Source organism: Pan paniscus, chromosome 3 (genome assembly GCF_029289425.2).
Source record: "Pan paniscus chromosome 3, NHGRI_mPanPan1-v2.0_pri, whole genome shotgun sequence".
NCBI classification, from domain to species: Eukaryota; Metazoa; Chordata; class Mammalia; order Primates; family Hominidae; genus Pan; species Pan paniscus.
Genome location: NC_073252.2, coordinates 62,373,706 through 62,388,024, shown reverse-complemented (window position 1 = coordinate 62,388,024; position 14,319 = coordinate 62,373,706). Strand labels below are relative to the sequence as shown.

General features: G+C 36.3%; 1 protein-coding gene across 6 annotated transcripts in view; it reads right to left on the bottom strand.

Moving 5' to 3' along the window:
- The window catches only part of CENPC (centromere protein C), a 269,756-nt gene that overhangs the window by 75,674 nt on the left and 179,763 nt on the right, over positions 1–14,319 (bottom strand). For all 6 annotated transcript variants that reach the window (XM_063603799.1, XM_055111478.2, XM_063603800.1 and 3 more), the window contains 6 exons: positions 12,458–12,743; positions 11,395–11,607; positions 7,315–7,928; positions 5,649–5,816; positions 2,083–2,374; positions 53–199 (listed from right to left, as the gene is read on the bottom strand). In XM_063603799.1, coding sequence (XP_063459869.1) covers positions 53–199; positions 2,083–2,374; positions 5,649–5,816; positions 7,315–7,928; positions 11,395–11,607; positions 12,458–12,743 — 1,720 coding nt within the window. The remainder of the gene's footprint in view (positions 1–52; positions 200–2,082; positions 2,375–5,648; positions 5,817–7,314; positions 7,929–11,394; positions 11,608–12,457; positions 12,744–14,319) is intronic.

Sequence of the window (14,319 nt, the reverse complement as noted above, 5' to 3'; positions counted from 1 at the left end):
CGGCAATGGGTAACTAATATATACAACTATTATCCTTACAATACACGCATACCTTTCCTCTAAAACTGAAGTCTTATGCTCTCCAGAATCCAAGTTTGACTCTGTTGGTATATTACATGTATATCCACTGGTCTGAGGCTTTAGGGGAACATTCTGTGCAGTCATAATATTATCTTCATTCTTTGAGCTTCTTGTAGATCTATAAAAATGATAAATGTATGAGTGTTTATACTTCTTCAAAATAAAATTTTCTTCCAGAAACGATACACAGGTGGGTACAAAGACAATATAATATTGGCTATAACGAATATCAGATCACCCTGTTCAGGTTCTGAGACTTGCAACTAGCTAAGGAAGGAAACTGGTTTCTAGGACCTACCAAGAGTCCCAATTTGAAAAATTCTGATGAGACAAATGGAGAAGACACCTGCCAAGGAAGGTGGTGAAAGGGACATAAGGAGACCTTATCTATAAGCAGCTTGATATATATTACAGTTAATCTATCATGGTTTACTGGAGAATCCATAAACAACTAAAATTGGCTTCTTTGATATCCCTAGTCAGCCTACTGAGGGGCAATAGGGTCCTCAGAGGGACTGAGCTCATCTCTTTGGTAGTTAGTTTACTCCAAATATATGCAAACAAGATACACTCTTCCTAGTGACTGTATAATTCTTCAGGTTCTAGTATCCTCCTGGGTCCTACCATTAAAGTCAAAAGAAATAAAAGTGATTACAAGAGAATACTAGGAACAACTGTATGCCAACAAATTAAATAACCTAGATGAAATGGACAAACTCCTAGAAAGACACAAACTATCAAAATTGATTCAAGAGGAAACAATCTCAAAATACCATGAATCAGTAATCAAAAACAAACTACCCATATAGAAAAGCTCAGGCACAGGTGGCTTCACTGCTTTTACCAAACATTCAAAGAAGAATTACGACAAATTATTCACAAACCGTTTCAAAAAATAGAGAGATAATACTTCCCAACTCATTGTATAAAGCCAGTATTACCCTGATACCAAAACTAAACAAAGACAACAGAAGCAAAGCAAGCTACCGATCAGAACCCCTCAACAAAATACTAGCAAATTCCAGCAACACAATAAAATAAAAGAGAGAGAAAAGCAGAGAATGGCCTGAAAAAGTGAAACAGAATGGGTATGGGATTTCTTTATGCACTATAACGATATACGCTAATATATTTTAGGACACACTGTCATTTATTTCAGTATATCCTCAGCACCTTACTGCTTCCAACACAAAGTATGTATTACCTCAATAGGTTGTTGGAACTAATAAGAATTCATTAAAAGCATCTAGCAAATATTTGGCGCATAGTATGAACTCAAAAAATGTTAACTATTATCATCCTAAGAAGAAAAGTATTAAGCTATATTCCGAACTATTGAAATCACATTAATCTCACTTAAAAGGAAACAATTTGAACTATACACTTAAAAAAGATTAAGACAGTAAATTTTATGTTATGTGTTTTTTGTCTGTTTGTTTTTTGAATCTCTACTTTGGGAGCCCAAGGCAGGAGAATCACTTCACACCAGGCGTTCAAGACAAGCCTAGGCAACAAAGCAAGACCTCATTTCTCCAACAAATTAAAAAATTAGCCAGGTGTGGTGGTCCACACCTGTAGTCCTAGCTACTCAGGAAGCTAAGGCAGGAGGATTATCTGACCCAGAAGTTTGAGGTTACAGTGGGCTATGATCATGCCACTGCACTCCAGCCTGGGAAACAGAGGAAGACTCTGTCTCTTAAAAAAAAAAAAAAAAAAAAAAAAAAGTTTAACTCTTGGACGACAATAATATCTTATTAAATGTAACAGTCATAATTCCAGATGCTATGTACTATTCCCTATTTTAATATGAGGAAACAAGTGCAGAGTACTACTTTGCCTGTGTGTCACCCAGCTAATGGTAGAGACTGGATTTAATACCAGGTATGTCAGAGTGCAGAGCTCTTCATGCTAATTACTGCCTGTCCATAAATGACTAAATAGCACATATTATTAAATGCTGAACAACAAAAGTAACTATATTGTACACATAACAGACATTACCTAGAACAATCAAGATTTTTCTTCTTAGCCAAGTCTGCCTCATCACTTTCCAATGGCTCACTCAGCGAACATCTGGAAATTTCATCATGACCAACGATACCTCCAGAACCTTCAGCATTTAAAAACTTCTGTACTCTTTGGTTGCCTTTAGTTGCTGTCTTCTGCCTTTTAAGTGGAATAGTTTTTTTCCTAATATTCTTAGATGACTGATTTGTTTTCTTAGTAGATTTTTGGCTACTATTGTGATGCATTGGTAATTCATTTCTTACTGAAGAATTGCTATAAACAGGACCTGAAGGATTCAATGATAACCTAAAGTTAGTAAGTTTGTCCAGATGATTTGGCTCACTGAAATACCAACAGCATTTATATTTGCATATAAACATATACACATACACACACACACACACACACACACATATCTCAGGCTAAATTTATTTCCAAATTAAATTCTTTAAACAATGTAGCTCTTCAGTTTATAGATATATGAAACAGGCCCTTCAAATCTGTCACAGGCTTCAAGAAACACTCTCTGGCTCTGCCCACTGCCCTTCTGGCCATCCTTAATATCTGATATTCCCCAAGGTGACAGCTTCAGCTTTTCACTCCATATACTTTCATTGACGGACTTATCTACCCAGAGCTTTAATTACTATCTATATGCTGACACCTATAATATCCATCTACTGCTCTCCCCTAAATCTGCCTCTCTTGCTTTATTTCCTATCTTAATGAAAAATACAACTACCTATTCTATCCAGATATCTAAATCAGAAATTTGAGTCATGCAAGACTACTACTCCTATCCACAATCACGTCCTAAATCCCATCAATTCTACTTTATTAATGCCTTTCAAATCTTTCAAGCTCTCCCTCCTGTCATTAGTAGAAGTCCTCATTATTTCATATCTGGATTATTAAAACAGTCTCTTTACTAATCTCCCCCTCCCTAGCCTTGTTTTTCTTCAATCCATTCCCTACACTGCTGCAAGAATCACCTTTGGAAAACAAAAACTGGATCATTACAACTCTGCTTAATTAAAGTATTTTAGTTATTATCTATAGCTTCAGGATGAAGTCCAAATACTTCAACATCAATTCATATCTACATCTAGATTTGCTTATTTCATAAACCACAATTCCCAAAACCCCCCTCCAAACAAACAAACCAAAAAAAGCCATCAGTAATGAACAATCTACAGTTTCTCTAAAGCACTGGTTGTCCAAAGGCAGTCTCTAGACCAGCAAGATCAGCATTATCTGGGAATTTGAAATGTAAATTATCATGCCTCACCTCAGACCCCAGTGAATCAAAGACTTTGCAGAGCAGGGCCCAGTAACCTGTGCCTTAATAGGCCCCCCAGACAATTCTAAAGCACACTAAATTAAAGAAAGAAAAGATCAAGCTCTCTGCTCCAGATCTCTGCACAAGCTACTTCTACTTAAAACATTCCATAACTTCCTCCTTACTCCACTCAATCACTTAGCTAACTCCTAGTTCATCCTTCAGGAAGCTTTCCCTAATTTCCAAGTCTTAGGTAGCTTGCTATCACACATACGACTGTTTACTTATCTCTACTTCTCTCCTCCAGCAGACTAACAACTCCTTGACCTCAAGTAATTGATTGGTATTTTATCTATGTATATTCCCAATGCCTAATGACAGGGGCAGGACTATGGTGAAGCAAGAGTAGCCTCAGCTGGAAAATTCAAGAAGGTACTCATTTTCAGGTCTGTGCAAGTACAGAGCCCGAACTGATACAATCCTGTGACTGACTGCCTTAAATTTTTCACCCTAGTGTCTCATTGTCTTACCCTAGTCCTGGTCCTACTTTACCTCATTCCTGACCCATGGCAAGTACTCCATATACATTTCTTCATATATATGGAAGGGCAACAGTGTCACACGTACGACGGGCAGGCTGGGGGCAGGTCAAGTTGTTCTTCTTAACTTCAGACTTCAGTTTCTTCTTCCATCAGATGAGAGTTTAGACTATATGATATATAAAGATTCCTCCACTTTTTCGACTCCCAGCTTGATCAAAAATCCAACATCTATTTCAGGACTCTTAAGTAAGTGTTTTTTGATAGTTTCAGAGATCTAGCACATTTATCCAAGTTCTGTAAGAATTTATTTACCCATCTGTTTATGTACTCATCTGCCACATAGTACTTAGCATTTCAGGCAACCTGGGGCAGAAAAGTGAGTTCCCCAAAGCAGTAACAGTATTATTTAACACTTCAATACTAACATATGCCACCTACTATGCTAATTGCATTTAAGCCTTATAAAAACTCAATGAGGTAATCATGTTACAGAATGAGAAACTAAACAAAGCAATCTACTCAAAGTGGAAGAGTGATACTTTGAACTCAGATCTCACTCCAAAATCCAAAGGCTGCAACAAAATAAATACTTGCTGCTATCCATCAAGAATCTCAATGATTTAATAATTCATAGCAATAAGGCCTCACATATACAATGCCATAGTTGTACTAATCATTCACTTATTAATCTAAATGCCCCAAAGTCAATAGTATTTGTGTATGTGAATACTACCTTATGATCCACCAATCTTTTCAGGATCACTTTCTTTAAAAAGGGACAATTCTCCCAAAACAATAAATGTTTCATATTGTGCAGAAAAAAGTTAGCAAAGCAGGTCTGAGTATACTACCCTTAAAAGGGCCTGCTTTCAAAGTTAGCCCTGTAAACTTAAATTTCAGGATTGTTCCCGTCATTTCCTAATTGGCAAACGTGGTGTTGTGGGCCTAAACTGCTTATGCAAAAAATATGGTTTAGGCAAATATTGCCTTCCTTCAGGGAGTCTGGAATTGTAGTACTTGCTAGATAGAGAGTACCTATGTGACCACCCCCAGGAAAGATCTTGGGCACTAAGTCTCTAGTGAGCTTCCCTGATAGACATTTTGCCTATTTGTCACAACTCATTGCTAGAGGAATTAAGCAGCTCCTGTGGGAATCCACTGGGAAAGGACTCTTTAAGCTTCTGCTGATTTCCTCCAGACTTAAGCCATGCACTTTTTTTCTACTGAATTTGCACTGCATCCTTTCACTGTAATGAATCACAGCCATGAGTACAACTATATGCCCAGTCCTCCTAGCAAATTACCAAATCTAAGGGTAGTCTTGGGAACCACCAACACAAGTAATTTACTTTTTTATGTGTAATAAACTATAATCTTTTAGATTATAAACTCCTTGGTGGCAGAACCTCATATTATCAATCTTTGTATCCCTCACAGCCAGGACATTAAAATAGCTGGATTATTTATATTGCCTTTCCCAACTAGAATGCAAGCTCCATGAGAGCAGGGATTTCTGGTTTGGGGTTTTGTTTTCCCACAGCTATTATCACTATTCCTAAAATACTGTATATATTAACGCTTCAAGGAATATCTTTACAATTGATTTAATATTCCTTTTGATGACCCAATTTAACTTGGTCCTCATGATATTCTCTATATAGAAATATAAAATCAAACATAATGCCCCTTACAGAATGATTTTGTCTATGAACAAACACAATTTAAATAAAAATACTTACTCTCCTCTGATTTTACCACCCACCAATCAGATGGACGCCTGGAAATTCTTCGACTTTTTGTGACAGTTGAAGTCACTTCTTCAGGTACAAGTTTGTTCTTGGACTCACTGGAAAAGCGCTTCTTTTTAGATTCTTCCTTATCTTTTCTAGTGCTACTTTTCTTGCTTCCTAAAATAAAGAAAACCATAAAACCAATTCACAATCTACTAAAAGAGTTTTCAGAAAACCACAAGATTATTAAAAAACCGTCAATTATAGGAACTTCTTAAATTTATCCTGTGGCCTTTTCATCTCCATTTTTAAGTCACATGTTCTCTTTCTGTCAATTATATGTGCTGCTGAAGCACTAACTTCCTATTAAATGCAAATTTTCACACTGCTTGATAACTCTTATATACTCCTCAGCCAAAAAAATAAGTATCTTCTGAAACTGAAAAAAAATATACAGTTCCTTCCTACAACGTCCTAAGTAAAAGTAGGCAATTACTGCTTTCCTGTTTTGAAATAATGATTTTTTTCAACCTAAGAAGAGGAGATTTAAAGTGTGATTAAATTATAAACTCTGAAATAGAGGCATTATCTTGGATCATCCAGGTTGACCCAATCTAATTATGTTTCTTTTAAAAGCTGTGGTCAGAGAGATGAGATGATGGAAGAAGAGGCAAGATAAATTCACAACATGAGAAGGCTGGTATTGCTAGTTTTGCAGATGGTGGAGGAGGACCATGAGTCAAGGGATATAGGTAGTTTCAAGAGGGTGGAAAAGGCAAAGAAACAGACTTTCTCCCAGAGCCACTAGAAAGAAAGAAAACCCCACCAATACCTTGATTTTATCCCAGTGAGACATCTGACCCACAGAACTGTAAGATAATCGATGTTTGTTGTTTTAAGCCAATAAGTGTGTAGTAACTTGTCATATGACAGCAATAGAAAATTAATACAACTGATATGGTAATTAATGAGAGCATTATATTCACTAACCAATCTAGATACAGAATATATATAAAAATTAGTGTGTAGAATATAGCAGGTACTCAGAAAATGTTTAATATTTACAATTATAGAGCGCATCTTTCAAGTATACTTCCTTCATATGTCTTTTCCTAAGAAATTATGGATAAATCAAAATTTTGTACCCTTCCTTTTAATCCTATGCATGTATGTATATTATCTATTGTTCTACAGAACCCACCAGAATGATCTTAACAGTAGAAATAATGGGTTAGTAATTTTTGTGATTACAGTGCCTAATGCAGTGTATGGCATTCAACAACTGTTAGACACATGAGTGAATGACGGAAGAGAATGGACTTTTATCTCTATAAAAAATAGTCCCACGGTACCCTGGGATTTTTTTTAACATTTTTATTTTCTAAATAATTTATCATTCTGTCTTATTCATCTTCCAATACTAACTTGTTTACTAGCCTTTTCTTTTCACTTTGCCCTCTATATATACTGCCATCTCACAAGATAAACAAAAACTACATGAGTTAGAATTAAATTATATATAAAATAAAAAGATTCTAGAAAAGAACCTATAGGCTTTTCAGGCTCTTTGTTCATTTAGGTTTACTTTGCCTACTTGCCAAAGCTAAGTTAGGATATTAAAAAACATAAAATGGGTAGAATAATGCTCATGGTTATATTTAACATAAACACTTACCCACAGGTGGCATCTGTTTTTTGGAAACACAATCATTTCCCATCTCTTCACGCTCTTCCATATTTCTGTCTGAATTTCTTTGAAATTCGTCTTGGGTAATATGTGATATATGTATGTTTTCATCTTTAGACTGTCCCACATCAAGCTGTTCTTCAGCTGGTTTAGCCATGAATTTTCTTCTCTGTTTTTGTTTTATAGTCCTTTTGCTTCTAGATGGTTTTTCTGCATTCTTGGAATACATTTCATATTTTGTAGATCTATAATTATTTACTGTTTCACCTATCAAAGCATAACTTGTATCCAGTACTGTTTTATCAGAGGGCTGAGATGTCTCTACTGGGTGAGGTTTATGGGAATGTTTGTCATTTGCCAAAGTCTTAGGTAATATATTATGATGCTTTTCTCTTGACTTTCTACCTTGAAGGAGTGCAGTGCTCTCAGCCGGGGATATTGTGCGTTGTTTCAGAGACCCTGCCTTTCTTGGTATTGTAATCCAAGATCTACTGGCAAAACTTTGATCCAACTCATCAATTATAAATTCATCCTCTATCAACTTCATATCATCGGGAGGACACGAATGAGGTGGAGCAGTTGCCGCATGCCTAACAATGGGACTGAAACAGGGTGATACTTTTAACAGTTCAAAAAAATAAAGCTTTTATATTTGTTTAGTAAAGAAAATAATCTAGGAAATAAAATCTAAATGTCTTTTAAACTGTTTATATATCTCCTCAATTTTCCCTTAATCTTACAAATCTTTCCGTCCTTTCACATTTCTATGTCTGTTCACCCTTATTTATAATAGTAATGACATCACAAAAATTTAGAGCTAGAAATCTAGACATCAACAAATTTGATCCCACCCACCCACCCATTATACATACTAAAACTGAAGCCCAGAGAGATATAATTATAACTCAGATACATTGACTCACAGTCCAAAATGAATGCCACTATTATATATAATCTTATATTAAATTATGTATTTGTATATATAACTTTTGGGGTCTGAATTTCTTCACATTCAAAATAAGTCAACAAGATTATTTCTGAGAACACTCCAAGTCTAATATTTGAATGGACTACTACTAAATTATAAAAAGTTGAGGAGGCCGGATGTGGTGGCTCACGCCTATAATCCCAGCACTTTGGGAGGCTGAGGCAGGTGGATCACTTGAGGTCAGGAGTTCAAGACCAGCCTGGCCAACACGGTGAAACCCCGTCTCTACTAAAAATACAAAAATTAGCCAGGCATGATGGCGGGTGCCTGTAATCCCAGCTACTTGGGAGGCTGAGGCGGAAGAATCACTTGAACCCAGGAGGCAGAGGTTGCAGTAAGCCGAGATTGCACCACTGCACTCCAGCCTGGGTGACTGAGCAAAACTCCATCTCAGACAGAAAAAAAAAAAAAGAGAGAGAGAGAGATTGGGGACAATTTCTTCCTATCTTTTTTTACATCCCACAGTTCTTCATACATAGCAACACCAAATACACAGACGGTTGAATGAATGTAAAAATTACTAATATTACTATAGGACTGTAAATTGTAGACCTACAGAACTATAAAATAATAAATGTTGTTTTAAGCCGCTAAGTGTGTAGCAACTTATGACAGCATATGTGTAAAAATGCATTCCAAGTTTGGGTATTTCACATATATTTTCATATTATAATCATGGTATAGAAATAAATGGAGTGTATCTAGAAAGGTAGCATAAGCACAAAAGAAATCTAGTGCCACAGAAACAGGAAAAATAAAAGGCAAGTCTTATCACAAAGCATACAATGCTACAGAATGTTATTAAATAATGAAGTCAAACAATGTTTCCCAACTCTAGACCTTTCTCCATAGTCCTAGCCCAAACTTTATGTATTTTACTAAAAGGCAGAAAGCCTATATCATGAATATTATTGTTATTTCCCATGCCCAGTGTTGTAAAAGGCTAAAGAGTAAGACAATTTCAACTACAATCTTATGGCTTATAATATAACATCAACATTAATTCTTAAATTTTCATAAAAGCATGTACATGTTAAGTACATACAAAGAGATTCATGCATTTAATGAGGTGTTGAATAAATTAAGACTAGTGCATTGAGATTACACAGTACCTCCTCCAATTAGTCAGGAAACTTTCCTAGAGAAGGGAGGAATTATTCCAAGGACAGTAATCTGATAGACTGACTAATTTTACATTTCCCTGATTGTTTTAATAGCTTTAAGCACACCACATATTGCAGTGAGATACACAAAATAAAAAACAAGGTAAACATCCAAACTCCAAAGCTGGCATACGCACTCGTTTCCACTTTTTCACTAGGATAAGAAGGCTTAGTTAGCTATGTTTAGCCATAACAGAAACAAAGACAGAATGCAAAAATTAGATTATGTTTTTCTCTTTTAATTAGAACATACACAAGGAATCAGAAATGAAAATGCCTTCTCTATTCCTCTAATCGCAAACTCCTGACAAATCTTATAATGTGAAATAGCAAATACCCTAAAAAATATACTCTCTAATGGTAGAGTTTCACAAACTTATATAATTAGAAAACTCTATAAAAACTTATTAAAGAACAAAGTCAATACAAATACTACAATGAATGGATGTTAAACAGAAATGATATCCTTAGGAAACAATCTTGACACTATGAAAGTTTACAACAGGGAAAGATGGCTTCTAATTAGCTACAAAAACCCTGAAACGCTTTGTAGCATTTAGGCTAGATCTTGGAGGATTTCTAAGATTTGGTCACAAGGAAATGCAAGAAAGACAATCAAAAGGAAGAGCATAAGTGGAAGCAATGATGCTAGAAAGCACTGGGAATAATGAATAGTTATATTTGACTACAACAATTAAACATAAGATGAACTTTACTCACTAGAGTATCAAAAAGAACATTAAAAAATAATTTCTCAGACATTATATAATTAGCCCACAAGTATAACGCATTTGTTTCAGATGGTGGTGACAATATCCATATGAAGTTTAAAATATACACATAAAAATAATTAATCAACTACAGGAAGCAGAGACTGAACAAAAGGGGAATTTCATTCATTCATTTAACATGTTTTTATAAAAACTTCCTTTTTATTTTTGAGACTGAGTCTCACTCTGTCACCTAGGCTAGAGTGCAGTGGCACCGTCTCGACTCACTGCAACCTCCACCTCCCAGGTTCAAGTGTTTCTCTTACCTCAGCCTCCCGAATAGCTGGGCTTACAGGCATGTGCCACCAAGCCCGACTAATTTTTGTATTTTTAGTAGAGATGGAGTTTCACCATGTTGGTCAGGCTGGTCTTGAACCTCTGATCTCAAGTGATCCACCAGCCTCGGCCTATCAAAGTGCTAGGATTACAGACATGAGCCACCGCGCCCAGCAATAAAAACTTCCTAGTATATTCACTAGCACTCTGATAACCTATGATAGTGACATAAGGGCAGCCTAACATAACGATTTCTAAATACTGCATTGTCGGCCGGGTGCGGTGGCTCATGCTTGTAATCCCAGCACTTTGGGAGGCCGAGGCAGATGGATCACCTGAGGTCAGGAGTTCGAGACCAGCCTGACCAACATGGGGATATCCCATCTCTACTAAAAATACAAATATTAGACAGGCGTGGTGGCAGGTGCCTGTGATCCCAGCTACTCGGGAGGCTGAGCAGGAGAATCTCTTGAACCCAGGAGGGAGAGGTTGCAATGAGCCGAGATTGCGTCACTGCACTCCAGCCTGGAAGACAGAGGGAGACCCTGTCTCAAAATAAATACATACATACATACATAAATACTACATTGACTTCAGTCTTTGATATCACACAGACAAACCAGAAGGCAATGAAAACTGAATAAACTTGTTTTCTTTCAAGTCTAATTTAGTATCTATTAAAAAATGGCTTTGGGAGTGACTCACTGACTGGTAAAAAACCATCTCTCCTTACAGGTCAGAAAAAATTTCAATTAAAATTTTTGTTAATTAAATTACTTATTTCTAAGTTAAATAGCATTAGGAATCCTTATATATGGTTCATAGAATATAAAAGAAAAATGTCTCAAAGGGCAGTTTCTTAATAACTCACCTGGATTCACTTTTTCGTTTTACTGTTTCTAAAAACAATGTTGAAAAACTTTTTTTAGCTTGTCGTTGAATTTCATATTCTGAATCTCGTATTCTATTCTGAGATGATCCTGATGGTTTTCTTTCTTGTCCTTCTGATGTTTTATCCTCTTCATCTGATACTTTATTATCTATTTCTATTTTCTTTAACATAACTTTATCATCAAAGTTTAACCTAAAAGGTTAAAAGGAGGGTAAGCTGAATGCTCCCGTAACGTACTTGAGTTATAAGTCTTCCTGAACTCCTTTACAGAGACAATACAGACCAATTTAAAATTCTGTACTAGGCATTTATTTAAGACATAAATGCTGATTTGTGCATTCCAAATACATAAGATAAACTGCTCAGGAAAATTAACTTTTGTATTTATCACCAGAAAAACGTGAAAGAGAAAATAATGGTTAAAGTATACATCAATGAAATGTATAGCTAGGCAATGGTTCTCAGGGCAATCTTAGAGCACTGTGACAGACCAAACTTTGAATATCAAAGTCTTAGAATATACTTAACTCCTTGGCTCCAGTAATCATACAATACTCTAAATAGAAATTACACTCATTACAGAGATCTCCAAATGCAAAAGACCTTGAATAATCCACTTTGTTTCCTAAAGGCCAAAGGTAAGGTCAAGAAAGAGAAACCAGCTGTCCACAAAGCATAGCATCCTCAATAATACTTATGCTCTGCTACCCTTGAAGTGACCTGATACATATCTACACTTGCAATTACAAAAAATATTGAGAAAATACAAATTGTTTCTCTTAGGAAGCAATCAAATATTATCAGAGAGAAAACACATTATTCCAGACTATAGAAAAGTTAACCTCTAAACTTCTCTGAAGTACACTTTAAGGCCTTCCTTAATTATTACAAACTGAATATATGCTAAATGTATACTTTCTCATAACATGTTAATATTCCTCCTTCCTTACTGTAAAATAATATAACAAGATTGAATTACCATTTTTTAATACAAAAAGTAAAATTTTTAAAGTGCGTTAACATTATTTAAATAAAATGTTACCTTTTTTTGGTTTTAACTGAAACCTCTGTACTTGAAGGCAGCATATTTACTGAATTTTCAAAAGTGTAAGTCTCTCTCTTTTGGGCACTAGATGGAATAACATTTTGTGATACAGATGTTTTTGCATCCAAAAGAACAAAAGGTGAGCCAACGGATAAGTAAAATTCTTCATCAGCTTCACTGTGATGATCATTTATGTTTCTACTTGACATTTTTTTCGAGTCAGGTGTATTTTTGGAACTAACATCAGTTGCCAGAATTTTCTGATGAACTTCATGGGCCTGAACTAGAAGAAAATTATATAAAGATATTTGTCAATTAAAAGAATAATAAGAGAATCAAGCAGGCTTTTTAAAAATTCTGCAATAATTTAATCAGAAATAGTTTTCAGAAAACTCAAAGTCATTAAGATTAGAATCAAAGATCTATGATTAAAATAAGTAAGTACTTAAGATTCTTCTATCTTTGGGCTAAAAATTGGTGACCTAGGGCAGCTAGATGATATATTTACACATACACACATGGAATATAGATATAACAGATATAGAGAGATACAACATAAGCATGTGTGTATATATACAGACACAATATATATGTATATGAACATTTATCTATAATGATAAAATTTAAAAGAATGTATCCATATTCTCTTAACCCTCACCCTTCAGAACGAGATGGCATTTCCCTGCTTCTCCCTCTAAATACAACTAACTTCCCTGGAAATTATCCATCAATCAACAACAGGACTCTGAAAGCTGGAAGAAAAAAAGGTAGACTAGCTAGGAAGCTCAAGACCAGAAACAGACAAGCCTTAGGTTTTCTGTCTGTCTCCCATATACCCCTGGACTGGTTGCTAGTATAACCTGTAACCACCAATAGGTGAAAGACAGGGTAGAGGCTGGGTGGAAATGCATTCTGTGAACAAGGTAAACCCAACGAAGACCTAATGAGGAAACTCAAGCCCCATTCAGCACTCTCAGCCATGGAGCACTCCTTACTACCTGCATTGGCAAAGCAACAAAGCCCTGGGCTGTGCTATGGGACTGTAGCAGTAAAGGAGCTCATACCAAGCCAGTCCCGCTTCTACAATCATAGATGGCAGGCGGTATGACCCACATGAAGCTGTAGAGTAGTGAAACCCCTGACCTTCACAGCCCAAGGCAACATTTTGATCCACTGATAGTATTGACACCCCAGGCCATCCCAGTCCCTACTTTACAACCAGGGCACCAGCAGACAGTCTAATCTGAGGCAAGAACAGCGTAAGAGAGGCCAGCAACCCCCTGTCCTCCACCCAATGATATAAGGAAACCCAGGACCAGCAGCTTCTAACCAGAACCCCACACAAGTGAACATGGACATCAAAAGGCATCTTCTACCCACCCCAGACAGCACCAACAGGAACTGAGCTAGAATCCTAACAGCATCAGAAAATGAAGTAGAACAAAATACCACTATTACTCTGAACACTTAACTATCATTGAAAATAAAACTCATAAAACTAGGAAAGAGGGGCTGGGCGCAGTGGTTCATGCCTGCAATCCCAGCACTTTGGGAGGTCAAAACGGGTGGATCACTTGAGGCCAGGAGTTCAAGACCAGCCTGGCCAACATGGCGAAACCCCATCTCTACTAAAAATACAAAAATTAGCCAGGCGTAGTGGCACATGCCTGTAATCCCAGCTACTCGGGAGGCTGAAGCATGAGAATCACTTGAACCCAGGAGGCAGCGGTTGCACTGAGCTAAGATCACACCACTGCCCTCCAGCCTGAGCGACAGAGCAAGACTCTGTCTCAAAAAATAAACAAACAAACAAACAAATAAATAAATAACGCAGGAAAGAATCTATACATTAAACCAAA